Raw genomic sequence first — 20,085 nt, 5'->3', positions numbered from 1 at the left:
AGAATGTAATGGACATGAGCAAGACATCTTGAAGAACAAGTTACAAAAGGTAGGTAACTTTTTTCTTAAACAGGAAAAAATTTTCATTTTGCGCACCACGCTTTCCCAAGATCATATTTCTTATGTTGATCAGCCAACTGTTCTAACAAATACTAGTGTCACAAGAAGTCCATTCTCTGAAAAGTTTTATTTAAAATGAGTCAGGCATCTCAGAAGCCAGTATCTCATCTGTAAGGAAAAGGGCTAAGATCTGTTCTGTAAGTATTGCAGACTTGTTTTGCTACTTAAACATTTAAAGAGACTACCATTACAGAAAGCTCTTGGTTAAAGGCACTGTTGTTCTGGGAGATCTGAGTCTTCCCTAGTTTCTATTTCGGTAAAATGTACTTGCTTGCTTTGGCTGATACCAACTTTGGGCAAAGTTTGAAGTTGCTATTTAAAAACCAAGTTCACTTACTTGATGCGGTTACCTTCTGGGCTTAGTGACTCGAGTAGGATTGGATGATGTACCTAGTTACTTTCCAATTAGCGGTTTATCTTCCTTCCTGTTGTCCTTGCCTCTAGTTTCTTTTTACAGTGGACGTCTCATGACCGTATACAGGAAGTTGGCTAAATCTATACACACCCACAGCCTTATTCCTGGGTTGAAAGATTTACTGTTTAGACTGGATGCACAAAGCCTAAACTGCACAATAGTAATTGTAAAAGTAACCATGACATGCAGATTGTCTGAACAGTTATTTTATTTAAATTTTACAGAATCATTTTTGGAGTTGAACTGCCTATCTAACTCCAGTAACAATTTCTACAAAAAGAGCATATACAGTACCCAGAAATGTAGTTTTAAAAGCAACTTGCCATATCTGCATAAAACAGACCAATTAACTGAGTATCTATTTCTGCCAAAACTAGGTTTTGCAAAGTGAGGCAGTCAAACAAAATTAAGGGGGAGAGTAGTAAAGGACAACTTTAAAAACAAAAAGCAATATAGTTGATGTAAAAGCAGACTCTGGGGAAAATACAAGCCCTTCAAGTACTATACTATACAAGTACTATATCAACTGAGAGTTTAAGATTAACCAATGTAAAAATTTTCTCAAGAATCTCACTTTAAACTAACATGTAAATTCTGATATTTAAGTTTTGTTTTAAGGACTTCAGTTGTAGATTGAGTCTTGTGTCAAATAACCACCACAGTGGTTCCAAAAAGGTCACAAGTTTATATGGCAGCAAATAGGAATAAGTCAACTTAACATTTTAAAACCTCTAACATTTAAAAACTAAAACAGCTTAAGGTAAGTCGGTTTTTAAAAACCCCCAAAGCTTAGCTTGTAACCTGTTAGTATCATCCCACATTTAGCATTCCATTTACACTTTAGTGAGAGGATAAATGTGACAGCCATTCTATTAATGTAAGATGTTACTGTACAATGAAACATGAACCACGTTTTTGTAAAAAATGCCATAGGCTGTTGCTTGAAGACCAGTCCATGATTCCTTAATCTCCTCCTACCCAGAAAATGCACTTCCATAGCAACAAAGGAGTTAGTCTGTGCAAGTACAATGCAATTTAAGTTCACATAATGACCCTACTTTTAAGCTGTGATTCTCCTCTAAGGGTTTAAACATACCTTAATGTTTAGAGAATTATGCCCATCAGTCTGGTTAAACATTCCAGGTGAATGAGAACCTTCTGCCTTTGTATTGTAAACTTATGATAGTACCAATACACCAGAAAAGTTAGTATGGCAGTATTCAGACCAACAAAGCAACACTATACCACACTACAATTTAGATTTATCACCAATACAGAAGGCTGTCTGTCCCCATCTTTAGTATGGTATGTAGCTACAGGTACTGAAGTGAAACAGGTCAAAGCCTAAAACGGACATAAAGTGGCATAAAAGTTGTTTTAACATGGACCAATTCACTCCCTCTGAAACAAAACCAACTTTTGACAACTTAAGTATACTGATGCTGTCTGAAATCTGCATGATACGTTGCTTTGCTATGACATGTATAAGCTACAAAAGTAAAATATTTTATGGAACAGAGCGAATGAGCAGAGTTGGAAGAGGCCTCTTGGAAAGCAGGATTTAGGGAAAGAGGTCAAATATTAGCAAAGGTGCCACTTCTATTTACTGAAGGATGTTTTTTCCATTTGTCCTTATGAAAGTCAAAACCTTTTCAGTCTAACTGCAATAGTACTGCATCCTATTTGTCCGTCTTCTCTTGCGTGACTGAAATTCTTCAAAGAATTGCTGAATGTCTTCTCTTTTAACAACCTGAGAATAAAATGAAAACCCAAGTTGTGACAAACTAGTACAGTAAAATACGTATTTGGAAAAGACCATCTAAGAGAAGTTTCTCAAGATAGGTTTGCAACGCACACAACATACACGGCATCACCAGCAGTATCAAGGAATCCAACCTGTTAAGAACAATGCTCCTGACCTACCCATTGCAAAAGCATAAGTTTCATAATAAAGCATGTGAACTCCCATCCTGCACAGCAAAAAAAGCAGCCCCAAGGGAAGAAGTAAAATGTTAGAAAAGTATAAAATACTTGTCCAGCTCGTATGAACTATCAGGAACTTCAATTACAAAGTGAAATAAGGTGAATGAGGTAATCGCTTTTATTGGAACAACTTCTGTTAGTGAAACAATCTTTCACTTTTACACACAGTAAGCTCGAAAGTTTTTCGTTAACAGAAGTAGGTCCAATAAAAGATTACCTCACTCACCTTTACTCTCAAATATCCTGGAACCAACGCTGTTTCAGCAACACTACAAACAAAAATGAAAGATGTCAGTAGGGCTATAGTGGGTTGAAGATTGCATATACAGTACCCATATTTCAGCCAAGCTAGGAACAGAACCAAAAACGGTACCAAAATGTCTCAGCTGAGGTAGTCTGGGGGAAAAAACCCATGGCTTTGAAGGTAAAAAGAAAGTTTAAGGTGTAAATTCTAGCTCTGACTGACAATGGGATGTGAAAGCCTTGGATAAAGTATGACTGAATAGATCAAGCCTGGTAGTAACACCTGTTCTTGCTCTTTTAAGAAATGTTAAAGTGAGGCTGATAAAGGACAAAAAAGAGACTTAAGATGTTTGTGGAAAAATGTCATTTAAAAATCAACTAATTTATTTGGTTTATAAACTGCACTCATCAGTACTTTAATGCGCTGATAATGGATTGTTACAGAAGAGCCTAAAGATAAACAGAGCCCAAGCAGTCTCTCAACCTTTCCTTTACTTACAGCACATGCATTTTCTCAACTCTTAATCAAAAATGGAGGTGACGTTTCTACTTCATTCTATTTTCACCTGCACCCCCCAAAAAAACTATGGAAATTTTAACCCGTCATAAAATACGTATTTTTTAAAAAATTTTTTTTTTTTTTTCAGAAAACACGGATTAGTTGTAGCTTACTGTTCCTTCATCTGCAAATCGCCTGAGGTAGTCAGTCAGTTCTGTCTTTAGGTCGTTGTATTCTGGAAGAAAAAAAATGGAAAAAACCCTCAATTGTCTGCTTCAATGATTGTTTGCTATCTCCTCTTGATAACTAGTAACTGACTAGACTTGCCTCAGTAAATGGATTTCAAGTTTGGATTATAAATTAATGAAGAGCTGCGGGAAGGGTTTATCCTAAGGTGGTTCTTAATTCTGTGTATCCTCCTACTCAATAACTTCACTTTGAGCACAAGTTTCTAACTGTTAGAGCTGTGAGCAATGGTGGCTTGTGACTTTGACAGGAGAAGCACAAATCACAATAGTTATATCCACCCCCACCCACTGAATAATAATGGCTACAAGAAGATTAAATACACAGAAAAGATCATTCTCAATTAATCGGTTTGCAGAGAAAGAAAAAAGTAATTCCAAATACACAACACAGTTGGGACATTTTCATATTAATTTAAATGTTGGCTTATATTAAAGTCCTAAGCATAACTTGACATCGTTCAGCTAATCTTGTATCTCTGCTATGAGCATTTTCATGCACTCAAATAGCCTGCAGTTACTATGTAACTATAATATAATCACATCAACTAAAAAAAAAAGGCAACATTAGCACTTTAAATAACACAACTTAGAAAACTGCTTTAAAAAAAGGTTTTATAAATACTTGGCAAATCAGAACCTGACAATCACATATTATTTAGTGGACTATTTGCTATAAAAATAAAATCAAAGACTCATTCAAAAAATGTCATGTCATAGCAAGAAACAGAGTTATACGTCCATTAAATGACATAAGCTTACCTTATTCATATAGTGAAGATCAATCAGTTTTTCTTTTGAAGCAAAGCGTGCAATAACATCATCGTACCAGCTCAGTTGCTTCTCCAGGAAAGACAACAGTTCTTTTTTCATGGATATTCTGGCCAGTGCACTGAGACAACCCTGATCCATTGTGCTCAAGTATGTCTTGATGTGTTTAAGGCAAGAAAAGCTTCTTTTCACATTCACTGTTGCTGGTATAGTGGCAACTAAGCAAAAAAAGCGGTACACTTCCTTAAGCACCTCACAGAGCCCAGTTTCATTGATTAAGCGCAGCACGTCACTAATGGAACGATTTTGAAACTGCTCATCTTTGAAGATAACACCAAACTCATTCTTGAGACGATCTAAATTAAAGTAGCTGCCATAAGAATTGGAGAGTGAGGTAAAACCATCTGTGGGGAACTGTTTCCTGAAAGCTGGAAATCTTGATGAGTCTGATAGCTTAATGAAATGGAGGGCCTTTATGTCTACAAACCTGAGAGACAGCTGCAGAATGATGTTATGATATCACTGTATAGTTGTGAATACATTTTCTGACCATCTTCAGAGGATCCATCTTCCAAATCCAGCCTATGCTTTTTTGAAGGTGAAGGTAAGTCAGTGGCTGCAGAATTAAACACCTCTTTGAACTCCTTCTTTATGCAGATCACCAATCCTTGTGATTGTTAACTGAACTTGCAAATTGCAATAATCTACATCAACAGCCTTTTTCTGAAGAACATCATCAAGAATGTCAGTGATGCTGAAGATGTTATGGTCGGAGTATGCCAAGAAAAGAAACGGGAAGTCGTTTAGTTTTGTAAGGTATCCTATGGCTTGTCGCCAAGATTCTCCATCCCAACCACTGGCATTGACAATCTCCTGAAATACTTTGCACAGTTTCTCTCTTTCCGAGACAATGGCATGTAGGACTCTGCTGTTGGATGTCCATCCAACTGCACACAGGGAAGGTATCCTCTGGCCCACAATTCGATCTAGCAGGTCACTGTGTTTGCTCAAGCGTGTAAAAATGTGGAGAAGCCTTCCAAGGTTACAAAAAAGCCACAGGTTTCTTTAATACACTGCACCCCTTGCTGGAGGCGCTACATCTAATTTGTGGGCAAAACAATGCACAAACAGAGCTTGTGGAGCCTCTTTTTTAATTAGGGCTTGCTGACCTCCCAGCTCACCAGTAATCACTACACCGCCATCATATGAATGAGATACAAGTTTTCTTGTGTAGTTATATTTTAACAACACTGAATCCACAACCTGCTTCAAGGCAACTGCGGTTTGATCTGCACTGCCATTTTTAAAACCCATGAACTGCTCCTGTGTTTGCCCATTCTTGTCCACGTAGCGTAACACAAGTGAAAGCTGGCTTAAGTGAGAAATGTCAGTAGTTTCATCTACCTCGCAAGCAAAAAAGCTGCACTCTTCAATCTCACGGTCAATGTGGGATATTATTTCTTTAGCCACACATTCGATCAATTCGTTTTGAATGGTCTTTGATAGGTCAGAAAAAATGGATGCATTTTTCTGCCAATAAATATTCAATGTCTTGTCATGACAAAAAAAAAATCAAAGTTCCCTGTAATTGAGAGTGTGTTCCATCTCACAATTACAATGGAATGCAAGTTCTTGAAGAGATAAAACTGAAATATCAATTAGTCGCTTCAAAAATCTCTCTTCTTCCTGACTTTCTTGTTGTGCTTTAAGATAGCAAGGTGCCTTTGCTCACTAAGCAACACATCTATAGGAATGCTTGCCTGCTCTAAGCGTTTCAAGGAAACTTCATTTTTTATGTGCTCTTGTGATGAGCTGTGTATAGATGTGCTTTGTGACAGACTTTTCCAGTCACAGTAACCTTCATTAGCTCACAGTTTTTTTAGTTGAAAGAAGCAAACAGGGCCAACAATATAATCTGTTACTCATAGCACTGCCTGTTAGCCATTTATGGACTTTGTACCAAGATGTATGAAATTGCCACGTTCTTTTCCCGTCTTTCTTCAAGACTTCCAGGGCTGGTGTTATTCTGCCTTCCTTAATAATTGAACATCTCTCTTCTTGAGATCTTAATGAAAATCCTCTTTTTCTCAGGTCACACACAATGTCATTTTCTACAGAAGCCATTGCTGAAAATTTTAAAATCTCAAATTCCAAACACACGTCACCAAGTTCAGAACTGGCCTTATCTGCTACAATCCTGCCATAGCCTCAAACAGTGATTATCATAGCAACACCTTTATAAACTGACTTCTTGGTGTGGTAAATTGCCATGGTAGCATGGCAGCTTCTTGAGGCACTATTAGCTTTACCAAGATTTGAGCCTCATGCAGCACTACATTCTTTTAACTTTTTGGCATTGCATTTCACTACTGGACAGTGAGTTGTCACAGATTTAAATCAAATCACAAGCACTTCTTGTGGATTTGTTAACTTATTTAATATCTATACTTAACTATAAATCTATATCAATTCAATAACAAAGACTATGGAAAATCTATCTTGCAGCTTTTAGGAATTCTTGGTTAGGCTGTACCTCATTTGCCTGGGCAGATGAGCTGGCTCTGAGGAAAGCAAAGTGCTATCAGCACTAAATGAGATGGATCAGAGAACATAGGATACAAATTCCATTGGCAAGTCTTCAGCTCAGTCCACTGTTTCCTTACCAGATTCACAATACACCAATTTGTTTTGTTCTGTTGTAAACTTTAAAACTAAACCACTGATTTTTAGGAGCAACCAAGCATGAACACACACTGACAACACTCCTACGCCTGACATCACTGACAGATACTTCCTATATAAGGGAATTCCCCTGTGCCTAGAGCAACCAGCTTAAATGGGCAGTTTAAGGACAAAACAAACCTGAGAATCAAGCCCTTTGAATAAACTAATACATCAGTACTAGCTGTTCTTTATATGTGAAGCGAGCTTCATTTGTTCAAATCCTCAAGGGTTTATTAGCTTAAGTTCACTGGAGCAGAACAGATTCTACTCTGAGGTACAATACAGTCACACTGGCACATTGTGTTCTTCAGAAAAGCGGCAAGAGCATGAGTTGATACAATTGACAAAGTCTTCCATGTAGGAGCCCTAATTTATGACTCAGGACTCTGGCTTGTTGGCCCAGAAATGCTCCAACATTTCAGATATAGTGCAGCCTCTTGTTGAGGGACTGTTGCACCATTTTTTCAAGCATCTCCACCTTCGTATCTACAGACACTGGACCAGAGTTTGGGTATACTCCACAGAACACTGTCAGGAAATTCCATCTGCCCTGAAGCTGACTATTCCCCCAACCCGCAAATAATGCGTATCAGAAGATAACTAAACAGTAAAATTAAGCGAGTGCTTGACTTCCTCGTTCAGTCCCATGCTTTCACGGTTACCCTTCCCTGCCTATTATCTACTTCCAATGACAGCTGTGCAGGGCAGGGAAATTGTATTTGCACTGTTGATGCTATATACATAATGTATGAACACAGAAAACTAAGCTAGCTAATATTAACATGGTCAACTTCCGAGAAGGAATTGCCACTGCCAGAACACTGACAACCTGCTGAATTAGAAAACAAGCAGAAGTTTCTAGAAAATCTACTTCCTTAATGTAAATAGTAAACAACAGGCTGGAGACGAAAACATTCAAGGTTTCCTACAGAAATTTGTCTGAAGGCTAGTTAAACAGTCTCTTATAAGCTGCTTTTTAAAGACACGGTTGCTATTTAAGTAGGAAGTCTATTAAATAGCTCCTTTAGGTAAGATATGTATTTAAAATGCTATGCTGAATTCCCAAAATGAAGTTATATTTACCACAGATGAGTTCTACTTGCTGGACTCTGTTCATGCTATTAAGCGTGTCCATTAAAGGATCTCTTCTGTCTGTTTCCTGGTCACTTGTACCTTTATTCTCATAGGCCAAGACAGTGTCACATTCATCAATCAGGAATTGGACATCCAGTTCTGAATACATTTTCTGAAGAGTAAAGTAAAAGTTATTTTCCATCTTAAACTTTACAGACCCTTTCAAGCCCTCTTGCAAAGAAATAACGTTTACCACATTGTTTTATATCAGCAGTATTTCAGCCATTTCTTGTGAATGCTTCCAGAACTGTGCTTGCTTTAGACAGTTGGTAAATAAATACAAAATGTTCACAGGCTATTATATACAATTAATTCTGAAGATGAGAAAGTCATCAGATAAGATCCACACTTGTTTCCTTAGGTTAGTGGAATGTTTTCCAGTAGATATTTTACATTCAGAACAAGGAAGTTTTACAAAACTATATTATTTGACTTCTCTGAGTAGAGTCTTCAAAGAACTAATGTTAATGTTAACCTAGAAAACAAAATGTATACATACTAAACAGTCTTTGCATGTGCACAGTTTACTCCGCCAGTTAGATGGCCAAAAGGTGGCAGCATCCTTCTTCAGAGACTGTTTGGTCTGGAGTTCTCGCAGCTTACAGACCGGTTCATCACTCTTTGTAACTGTCTGAATTAAAATGAAACAGGTCAGTATTTTTCACTTCTATTTTATTTCAAAGGGGTTTAATGCAGGTTTTTTCCAGTTTGTTCTCTTCTTAGCTACAATACTGTCCTTTGACCCCCCCCCCCTTTTTTTTTTTTTAAAGTTCCCTAATGTGGTGTTCAGAGTAAAGTTTGAATTAGGACACTGCTGTATACCCAGGAGAATCAGCTAAAACTGCTAAAGGCATTCATACTCTAAATTAATTGATTATCCTTCTTACAAATCAACATCAGATTCAATGCAAAAGCTATAAAGGGCTCAGAAATTAGATCTGGGCTAGCCTGATGGCACAGTTACAGTGTGTGGTACTTCCACATTAGCAAACAAATTTAGAAGTAATCTCAAGCTAATCAAGCAACAAAAGGGGTGACATCAGAAAAGGAATGGAAGATCTTTGCTGAACATACTGTATTCCTGTATGCCTTGGTCTATTGGCTGATCAACTGACGCATTAACCTTTCACAGCAGTATTTACTGGCATGTCTACTGCAGTGGAGGCTGTGCTAAGACAATTACATGAACTTCGAGTAATATTTAAGTAGATGAAGTATTGAAAGGGAGCATGGAATATATGTTTCCCATTCACAGAACCAAAAGAGGAGCTTTGCCCACACTAAGCAGAGAGGGAACAGAAGACAATAAGAAAAATGTGCAGTTTACCTCTGGACATTTCGACCCAGAACTAGTAGATGGCTCATTATACTGTTCTACTTGCTCTTCCTCCTTGATCTCCCCTTGGTGATCTCCTCCACTTTCTTTTTTGATTTCTCTGTTCTGTTCTTCAGTTTCCTTGACATTCAGCACAATCCTTTCATCTTCAAGTGAGGTCACTTTGGTCACAGTAGGAACTAGAAAATGTATATCCATAACTAACATAAGCTTGCTGGACAAAGAAATCAGTTTCAGAATTTCTTTTGACACTGTAGTGTCATACAAGTGCTCAAACTGCACTGTACACTTCAATAAAAATAAGGATATATTCTACAGCTACCTAGGGACATCATGTTCTCTTTAAACAATAATAAAACAGCTTAATCTTTTATCACAGCTTCCTCATACCCCCAAAGCCTCCTACTGCAAAAACAGTGTAACAGAACAAGTTGCAGTAAGTTTATTTTTATTAACTGAGAGACCGATTTAAACTGCTTAACTCCTTTGTGCCTTCCCACTTCCAAAGCAGAAAAGAAAACTCTCATTGTTCTTTCACCCTGAAAGCCTAGAGTTTACTGGAAAATAATGGAGAAAACAGAGGGGGAGGGGGAATACTATAATCTCTCACAGTGCTGAACACTCCTAGGATGCTAGTCTTCCTCTGAGTTCTTGAAATTCATTGGTATTTGAAAAAGACTGGATGGTAGCCTGGTACTTTCTCTGATTTTATTTTAGTACATTTTATTCCTGATATACCCTTGAAATTTTATTTTTTTTCAGACAAACCGATGGAAGAAACCAAGAAAAATGTTTAATTTATTATAAAATACCCTTTTAGAATGTTTACAGAGGTCTTAAAGACAAACAAAAGGAATGATATTCTGTGTGGATGATGAAACAGTCTCCCAATTTTACAGAAGCTTCTCAAAAAACAGACTGGTTTAAATAATTTCTCCATATAGATCTATAAAGCGTAATTATGAATCAATTACAAATAAAATTAAGCAAACATACATAAGCACATCACTCTCAAAACCTGGAACACACTGTTGCAGATGCTCTCAAATTCTGGAGCATGAAATACATGACTGCTGCTCCTTAAGAGCACTGCTTCTCCCTCAGTCAGTGAAATTATCAACATAACTTTCTACAGTGAGTGAATATTAATCAAAGTGATCAAACATTTCACCGAGACCATGTGCTATAGAGGTTGCTCTTTATCTCTTAGTTATTTTACCAGGGAAAAGCCTCCGTCATCTCTTTTCAAAGCAATCCTGGGGGATATAAAAATGGATAGACCTCCACTAGCTTCCTTCATGATTTAGTGAAGCAATTTCAGCACCAAGAGCACATTATATAACTATGCTATTTGGTTCCCCGTATATAATGGGTTTACTTCGACATGTAATCAAGTGTATGCTCCATGCCATACCTATTCTAAGAAAAAGCACTGTCATGTATTTATACTACAAGATGATTCCATGTATGAAATCCTTGGACATCAACCCCTTAGACACATCCTGAGGTAGCCAACTTTTTATGACCTGACAGGTCATAATCAGCAATTGATATAATCAACCATTTGGAAGTGAGCACCTTCAGCCAGCCACCTGCTGTGGAGCAAAGCAATTTAACACAAGAACAGCCAAACTGGGTCAGACCAAAGGTCCATCTAGCCCAGTATCCTGTCTTCTGACAGTGGCCAATTCTGGATGTCCCAGAGGAAATGAACAGAACAGGTAACCAAGTGATCCATTCCCTGTCATGCCCAAAGGGAAGATGATTCCCTTTCTTTCTAGCTCCTACATTATTTCTGCTCCTGAAGAGAAGAATGTGCAGCAAAGAACACTAAGACTACTGTATTTATTTTGATTAGACAACCGGAGACTTGTTTTTCCTAGGAGAGACCACATCCCAAACAGAACAAAGGGGAACTTTCCCTATCCATTCAATGCAGAGTCACCCTTCAGGGTCCATTCAAAGTTACTCCAACATCATCTCTCCCCCAACCTCTGTATCCCTATACCTACGCCCAGTGTTATGCCTTTTAAGTAATTCTGATTTAGCCTAGAACGTGAACACCTAAAAAATCAAATCTTTTTACAATATTTGCCATAAACACCTACGCTGAGAAAATATTTATAAACTACTTTCAAAACTAAAAAAAAAAAAAAATTCATAAAACTTAAGAATTAGGCCTTCCTTTTTTTATAAAGCACAAAACCTAAAGTTGCCACATAAGCTACTTTATTGCCTGAGATTTTTGTCTAAGTAGTAACACAATTTCTTCAGCCTTATCAGCAAATATCTGTCTTCCACTTGGATAGGCTTATGTGAGTTAAATCAGCTATGTTTGGGAGGTTTATAAAATGGAAATATTAGTACAGCTCTCCTAATTTTACCTGCTAACTGTGAAGTATACGCCCAAAGAAAAGCGCAGCAATTCATGCAGGCCTGGCACACCATCTCATGGAAGTCCCCGCTCTCAGGGGGAACTGCACCAAGGTGCTGTCAAGAAGAAATAGGAACATATGAGAGAGACGTATTAGTTTCAAATTAATGGATTCTGTAGAGTATTTTTTGCTCTAGGTTTAGTGGCAGAAAAACAAGCATGCCCACCTCTTCCCTCATTTTTCAGTATTCCCATTATCAGTGTATTATCCCCAGTTTGTCCTCCATACCCAGCATCCTTACTGCTAGAGGATGAGAGAGGACCAATCATATTTAAGGAATGCATCCAGATTATTAGCCTCTCTTCACATGTCAACCCCCCGAGAAGTCTGGACTCGATCAGCCAAGACAGCAGGAATACTTATGGATACTTTCAAACCTTGACTATACTAAAAGGACAGTTACCACACACTGCAGTTTTAAGTAGCCCTCTTATTTAGTAATCTGAGATTCTCTCAATGCTGAACAAGGTTTATAAAACATTTTATCCTTCTTCAGCCTCAGTATGGAAGCAATGTGAAAAGAGTTAAATACAAAATCTAAAAACTGTCTTCAAACAAACTGGTGAGAAACATCCAGATGAATAAAATAAATTACCTCCATTTTCTTTTGACAAATTTTTACAGTTACAGCTAGAATATTCATCAAAAATACTTAATACAAACATTTACAAAAAAATGCTATGATTTATCTGAATCAGAGCGTCTATAATTAATGCAAGGTATACTATACCAACAATATTCCTATTTCATGTCTTTGTTCCAGGACTTCAACCATTCTACTTGCTTCAGTCTGGTTTTGAATTTCACCATCTACCTTTCCCAACATGATAAAATGAACCCCTAACCCTGCATAAAGCAGGTGATTTTCAAAGGCAACAATGTGACCTAGACATCCAACTCCCATTTACTTTCAATGGTAATTGGGTGCTGGGCCATTTGCCTTGAAAAAAATCTTCCCTCAAGTTCCTAATCAGGCACTGAGTGTGCAGCTTGTTCCCTCCTACCCAAAATAAATATGGCTCTAAGTTACTGTCCCATCAAATGAGCTGCCATTCACCACAGATCATGATCACAGTTGATAATGGTGTGCTCAACAACCTTCTCCAATTCCAATGAAACGCTATCATTCAGAACAGTCCTCCATAAAACATTAAAGTTTTAGATGTCTATTGTCACTTATTAGAATTAGTTTATACATTAAGAGCAACCTTGAATAAAGTAGAGGTCCTCTCCATTTTGGGTACTAGTTCAATATGAGGACTGCCAGCATGCAAGAATAAAGATTTAGGTTTTTTCGTACAGCCTGAAAAGAGCTAATCTGAAAACTCTTGCCCTGGTTCTCAAAAGATCCTACCTACCTTTCCAAGTAAGATTTGCCATAGGCTAAAATTAGTGTTTTCCTTATTTCCAGACAAGATGACAATTTTGTTAAATACATATCCTTACCCTTCCATGGAACCAGTCTTCACAAACTATGCACTGGATCATTTCATCTGGGATCTAGAAGAATGGTTATATTATTAGCAATAATATCAACCTTCAAAGTTTCTCACAGGACTTTAAGTGCCATGTATTCTGAAGAATATATAAGTGAATCACTTTCCACAGTGAGACACTTAAATTGCATAGCCATGATAAACGCTTACAGCCTCACCAGCCAAAGTTTTGAAGCACTTGTAATTTGTTATATTCTGGTGACTAGAGATTCCCTATTATCTAACAAGATTATTTTTCCATTGTTGCCAGATATGCGCTCTGACATTCTGCACTCCAAATTTACCATGGTGATGTAATTATGCTATGTTTTGTACAAAGTATCCCTTGTGAAGTATCATTCTAAACGTCTTGATCTGCTAAACATTAATATCTCATTGGATTGTATATGAAGTTATGAAGTTTTGCTATGTATGTGTAACAAAGATTTGAAGTTGGAAATACCCACAACTAGCCTTTCAGGTACAACAATGAAGAAGTTAAACAGTGCTAATAGCCCATCAACAAAGACAATGGAAGAGCTTAACCTCACCTCTGGACTCTTTATTCAGCTATGGGCAATGGCTGCAATGACTCAGTGGGAGCATGCAAGGGCTTGTGATCAAATCACATGATACTGAACTCCATTTTGGTACCAGTACTTTTCTACGAACTGGGCTGGAAACCTGATTTGGAACAAAGAGTTTCCTGCCATATGGAAAAACTATTTAAGAGGGAAGTGATCTCATGACTAGGAATCACTCCCCAACACGACAACACCTGGAAACACTAGAGGAACAAAGATTGAACTGAGGAACAGGGTCCCGGGTGGGAAAGAAAAAAGCCCTGCATGTGTAAGGAAGCTAAAATCTGCTTGTATTATCAGTCAGGGTGAGATATTGCTGAGTCAAATCCTATCTAGTTTGTATGAGACAGATTGCGATTTTAATTTCCTAGGTAACCTGCTTTGATCTGTTTGCTATCACTTATAATCACTTAAAAATCTATCTTTCTGTAGTTACTAAACTTGTTTTATCTTAACCTGTGTCTTTTTAAGTGAAGTGTCAGAAGCTTGGCTCTGTAAGCATGGGCTGTTGCATATCTTCTCCACATCGAGGGGGAAGCAGACTAATTTAACGAGCTTGCACTATACAGAACCCTGTGCAGTGCAAGATGGTATCATTTTGGGTTTATATTCTAGTAGGGATGCAAGGCTGGGGAGCTGGGAAATTGGCTGGTGCCTTCATTGTCAGTCCATGAGCGGCTTAGGTAAAGCACTCGGGTGACCGGTGGGTGTGGCACGCTACCTACTGTCCTGTTGGATGATAACAGGGCCTGGAGGGGCTGGCTGGGCATCACCAGCAGAGCAGTGTGGGAGGCCAACCCAGCTGAATGGTATGAGGGCACAGTAGTTCCAATGGCTTCCAGGCTTCACCCCGGGGATGACAACTGATCACAAACTCGCACCAAAAAAGATAGACAAAAATGATCTCTTCACTGAAGTGCACTTATGACCCCTTTTTCATAACTGGAAGTGTATAAATAATGGACACATCAGAAGCAGGAAGAGGTATTTGTTAGGAGTCTCATCAGGTTTGCAGTAGGAGAGCTAGACCCGCTAATTCAACTTTAGAATTCTGTCAAGCATAATACAAGACAATTTGGTTTATTATTAAAGCATTGTTTGTTTTTAAAATAGTCTTTCATAATAAAGTGCTAAACGCCCCAAAACTTGGCAGAGTTGATGTTGTACTGTACTTCAAAATTATAGTGTTTGTCATATTAATTTATACATTCAAATGGGTCTAACAAGAAACCAGATGATTGTTTTTCTGCATTTGCTATTGCCTATTCCCAAGATGCCCTCTGTGACCAGAATTCACTATTTCTTATACAAGTATATTTTAGTAATATTTTATACTATTCAAAAATACAAAATATTTAGCAAAATACTATAAACACATTTAACTCCTTATCCACTGAAGAGGTGAGAGACAGACTAGTTATAATCCAATATTTTGAAGAGGAAAAAGAAACCTGTGAAATATGTGCCAGTCAAGTAAAGTGGTGAATTTTAATTCATAATGTACAAAACTAGTGCTGGGAACTTTGATATGGAATATGTTTTTTATCATTCATTTCTTAGAGAATGTGCTTTATTATTTAATAATCTGAGGGGGTTTTTATTATTATTTTGAATTTTCAGGTGAACAAATACAGAGTTGAGACATTATAAGAAAATAATTGGAAATCCAAGATTAACACACAAGCTCACTCACTTTATTGTGGGAACTGCCCAGCATTAATTTATCAGAATGTGGGGGTAAAATGAAGCATGATTTTATCTGTTTATCTTAAACTTAATTTAAGTTTTTGAATGGCGAAACAGCATTAATTTATTGCCTGTTGTCCTTGTCTATCTTAAGGCAAAACACATTTGTACTCTTAAACATTATGCAAATGCAGACTACTATATAAAATGATTAACAAAAAGTAACACCGCAGGTATTAAGACTCTCTATTAAGATGGAGTAAACTCTATGGAATAATCTGATGATCATCGTTCTACAAGAGAACAGCCATCCTGGGTCAGACTAAAGATCCATCTAGCCCAGTATCCTGTCTTCTGATAGTGGCCAATGCCAGGTCCCCCAGAGGGAATTAACAGAACAGGTAATCCATCAAATGATCCATTCCCTACCGCTCATTCCTAACTTCTGGCAAACAGAGGCTAGTGACACCATCCCTGCCCATTCTGGATAATAGCCATTGATGGACCTCTCCTCCATGAACTTATCTAGTTCTTTTTTGAACCCTGTTATAGTCTTGACCTTCACAACATCCTTTGGTAAAAAGTTCCACAGGTTGACTGTATGTTGTATGAAGAAATACTTCCTTTTGTTTTTGTTTTTTTAAAACCTTCTGCCTGTTAATTTAATTTGGTAACCCCTAGTTCTTGTGTTATGAGTAAATAACACTTCCTTATTTACTTTCTTCACACCAGTCATGATTTTAGACCCCAATCATATCCCCCCCCCCCGTTGTCTTTTCCAAGCTGAAAAGTCCCAGTCTTATTAGTCACCTCTCATACGGAAGCCGTTTCATACCACTCATCGTTTTTGTTGCCCTTTTCTGAATCTTTTCCAATTCCAATATATCCTCTTTGAAATGGGGCAACCACATCTGCATGCAGTATTCAAGATCTGGGTGTACCATGGGTTTATACAGGGGCAATATGATATTTTCTGTCTTATTATTTATCCCTTTCTCAATTATTCCCCATACTGTTGTTTGCTTTTTTGAGTGGATGTTATCAGAGAACTATCCACAATCACTCCAAGATTTCTTTCTTGAGTGGTAACAGCTAATTTAGACCCCATCATTTTATATGTATAGTTGGGATTATGTTTTCCAATGTGTATTACTTTGCATTTATCAACATTCTATGCAGAAAAAAAGTCTGTGCACTTTATCCATAGTATTATTACTGATTGTGCATTTCTTACCTCATCTTCAGGATCAGGATAAGGTCTTTTACAAACACAGTATAATCCGTAGAAGTTGTGATTATACTTATTGCCTGAATTCACTTTTCCCTTTTCCTAGAAGAGAAATGGGATACATGTTTTAATGTACAACCTGATGAAAAAACATGAACTTTCTTTAGAGATTGTATAACCTGAAGACAATTCTTGTCCCATTCTAATCTCCTAAGAGATGACCCACATAAACTTACTGGAAATAGCTTGCACTGCAAATTTTTGAATTTGCTGTTTCCACAGTCACAGCGGAAGTTTCTGGAAAGAAAGACATAATAGTTCAGATTGTTTATGCTGTTTTAAAGTAATGTCTTATTCTTATAAGTGCTCCTTATTTAGAGCCGTGACATGCTCTCACAAGCTATTTAAACAGAAACATATGTGAGAATTGGCTAGACTGTCCTGAAGTCTTTCCATCTCACGCTGTGATTGTCAGATCTCAGCTCAGCAGTGTTGAGTTACATCAGTATTTGGTTGGGAAACCTCAATGGAAGATCTAATTGTTGCTGCTGTAACTACTCACATGCATAAAGGCAAACATGTTTTACTGTTTGCAAGATTGGGGCCTAAGTTAGTTGGATGTCACGGGAGCCTGTATTACTGGACATACTGTCTTTTGGATGAGATATACAACTGAACTCCTTCCCACCTACGATCATTCAAGATTGCACTGAAATGTTTGTACTAAGAGGGGTATTAGTTGGGGTGCTCTGGGAAAACTCTCCTTTGGGCAATTCGTCTGCCTACCAAAGATTCAGTTTCAATATATTCTGATGATAATCTTCACCTAATATATTCAAGTATTTTTCTTCATTTAACCTACACTACTGGATAGTAGCGCTGTGTTTTGTTGAACAGCCATTACATTCTACCCCAGAGGTGGCTGCATGCCAATGATTAGCACTGTGAACACTATGTATTTTACTTGATTCAGATGGATGTGGCACACCTTAATATTTAGAAAGTTCTTTACAATGAATAAAAGTGCTTATAAAGCATATGAGCAAGAATACTTTATAATTTAACAGAGAAGCAAAATCTGTACTTTGAAAATAATATTTTTTAAGATCAATGTTGTTTTTTTCCTGAAATCCACTCCCCCCAAACCCATACAGTAATTGCTTTAATGAAAGGACCCAAATGTACCGTGAACCTCTTCAGTGCCATTTCTGCCTCTGCAACCAGCAAATGTTTTCCACACATATTAACACTTCTTTAAGAAGATGGGCACTTAGCATAAAGGCACAGACTACTTTTTGGTGTGATGCTTTACTTCTTCACAATATGACAAATAAAAAGAAGTGTCTCAGAAATTACTCCAATATCTCCCTTCTCTGAAAAAGCTTTACCTTTTTGTATACAGTTCAAATAACTTGTGCGTGCCATGACATTCATAACTGCAGGCTAAACAGATTCCTGCTGGTTCTTCTCCTGGGGGGGTGCAAGTACTGCAGGCATACAAGGCTTGTCTTTTCACAGCACCCTACAATGACAAGATAAATGATTATAGAAATGCAGAAGTAATTGAAGGAAGATAACTTGCTGTTGAAGTGAAGTAGTAAATGCAGTTTGTGTCAGAAGAACTGGATTTAGGAGCAAGTTAGTGTTTGGTGGGCAAGCTGGCACTGGGTGCAACAAACATACAGTACAAGGCATTTAGTTAGTGCCTTCCCAAAGTTGCCACGTGTCTTCTTGCAGTCCAAAATACTGACCTATGAATAGCTTGTTAAAAGGGGATAGACTAGGATAAATGCAATGAAGATGTAAATATATGTTTCTGGGCCCTGGAAATGAATTTTTTTTTCAAGACAAGGCTCTTGCAATACGTGACATGTGCCCTCAGCCCTGTACTTGAAGAAATAGGGAGTGGGATAATTTGTTGGAGGGGAAACTATGGGTTAAGCGAGTTCAAAGCTAGGCAGAGTGCTCTGGACACCAACTCCTCTATTTACCCACAGAGCAGGCAGAGACCCCAACTTTGTCTCCCACCACTGACCATCACATAGCATTTGCTGGCCAATGACTGCATTTTGTCTGATGGGGTAAACTCTTGAATTGTGGTGCTGTGGGGCCCCACTATCAGGCTGCAAACCATGTGTGGGAGAGAGAAAGAGCACAGAAAGGCCCCCTATCAAAGACAGGGTATCCCAAAATACAAGGATGTTGGACCTCACCCCCTGCCCCAGTGGCACCATCTCCACAGTCCAGCCTTGCCACTGAGCTTGCCACAAAGGGGGCACCGAGTGCAAGGCAGAGGGGGAGGCCAAGCACCGGCCCCCGCGCCCAGTGGCACTTGGGCTCTGGCTCAATAAGGACCCCACCTAGGGACTCCTGAAGAAAATCAAAGACTAACCCCGCTCTGCGATAGCCTCACCACACACACCCACACCCCGCTTGTTCCCTCGCCCCACCCCATCGCACCCCCACGACCCCCAAAACCTGCCCCGCCCCACGGAGCCGCTCCCCGTACAGCTGCCTTAGCTCCGAGCCCGTCCCCCGCCGTTTCTTCTCAGCCTGCAGGAGGCTCCCACCCCTCCGCTGCCTCCCGGCCCCGGGCCTCTCGCTCGCCCGGCCCCGGCCCCGGCCCCGGCCCCACCCCCTCACCTGGGAGTAGCTGCAGCGCTCGTGATCGCTCCCACCCAGCACCGCCCGCGCCTCCTTCTCCAGCTCCTCGTTCTCCGCCAGCACGTCAGCCAGCGAGACCACGGGCTCCTCCGGGGCCCCCGCGCAGCCGCCAGCGGGCTCAGCGCCCCCGGCTGCAGCCTCCATCGCAGGATCCGACCGAGGCAGATACGGCACAAGGCGGGAAACGAGACCCAACGCTGGGGGGCGCCGCTACGACGGAAGCGGAACTGCCAGCCCACCACGTGACGCGGAAGACCGCAAAACAAGCGTTAAGCACGTGACACGGGCCGACGGGCCACATTGCAACAAGTCACAAAGGGTGGGGCGGAGCTGGTCAGTACCACGTGACGGAGGAGGCGGTGTCACATGACGGGGCAGACCGCGGTCGGACAATTCGCGCGTCATAGCCCCGCGAGAGTTGCTGCGCGCGCAGTTCGGCTCCAGGGGCGAATTTGGAGGGGCCGTTGCCTCGTGGGCCCCGAGGGCTTCCGGGTTAGGGCGCATAGGACGGATTCTGATTGGGCAGCTCCGCTGCCGCTCCCT

General features: G+C 39.3%; 1 protein-coding gene across 5 annotated transcripts; it reads right to left on the bottom strand.

Annotated features, from left to right (window-relative positions):
- Positions 1-725: 725 nt before the first annotated feature.
- UBR7 (ubiquitin protein ligase E3 component n-recognin 7) lies at positions 726-19,968 on the bottom strand. 5 transcript variants are annotated; one of them, XM_043517870.1, is made up of 12 exons: positions 19,522-19,820; positions 18,267-18,400; positions 17,115-17,175; positions 16,885-16,980; positions 13,352-13,405; positions 11,855-11,960; positions 9,462-9,649; positions 8,634-8,765; positions 8,084-8,246; positions 4,268-4,494; positions 3,434-3,495; positions 2,167-2,285 (listed from the first exon to the last, which is right to left on the bottom strand). In XM_043517870.1, the coding sequence occupies exons 1-11, from the start codon at positions 19,684-19,686 to the stop codon at positions 3,481-3,483; spliced, it is 1,341 nt and encodes a 446-aa protein (XP_043373805.1). In that variant the 5' UTR covers positions 19,687-19,820; the 3' UTR covers positions 2,167-2,285; positions 3,434-3,480. The 5 variants fall into 5 exon arrangements, with proteins under 5 accessions (XP_038261658.2, XP_043373808.1, XP_043373805.1 ...); XM_043517871.1 differs by lacking the exon at positions 19,522-19,820 and adding an exon at positions 19,092-19,242; XM_038405730.2 differs by lacking the exon at positions 4,268-4,494 and having other exon boundaries at positions 726-2,285; positions 19,522-19,968.
- Positions 19,969-20,085: the final 117 nt, after the last annotated feature.

Source organism: Dermochelys coriacea, chromosome 6 (genome assembly GCF_009764565.3).
Source record: "Dermochelys coriacea isolate rDerCor1 chromosome 6, rDerCor1.pri.v4, whole genome shotgun sequence".
NCBI classification, from domain to species: domain Eukaryota; kingdom Metazoa; phylum Chordata; order Testudines; family Dermochelyidae; genus Dermochelys; species Dermochelys coriacea.
The sequence above is the reverse complement of the archived record's forward strand: the minus strand, read 5'-3'. Positions and strand labels throughout refer to the sequence as shown.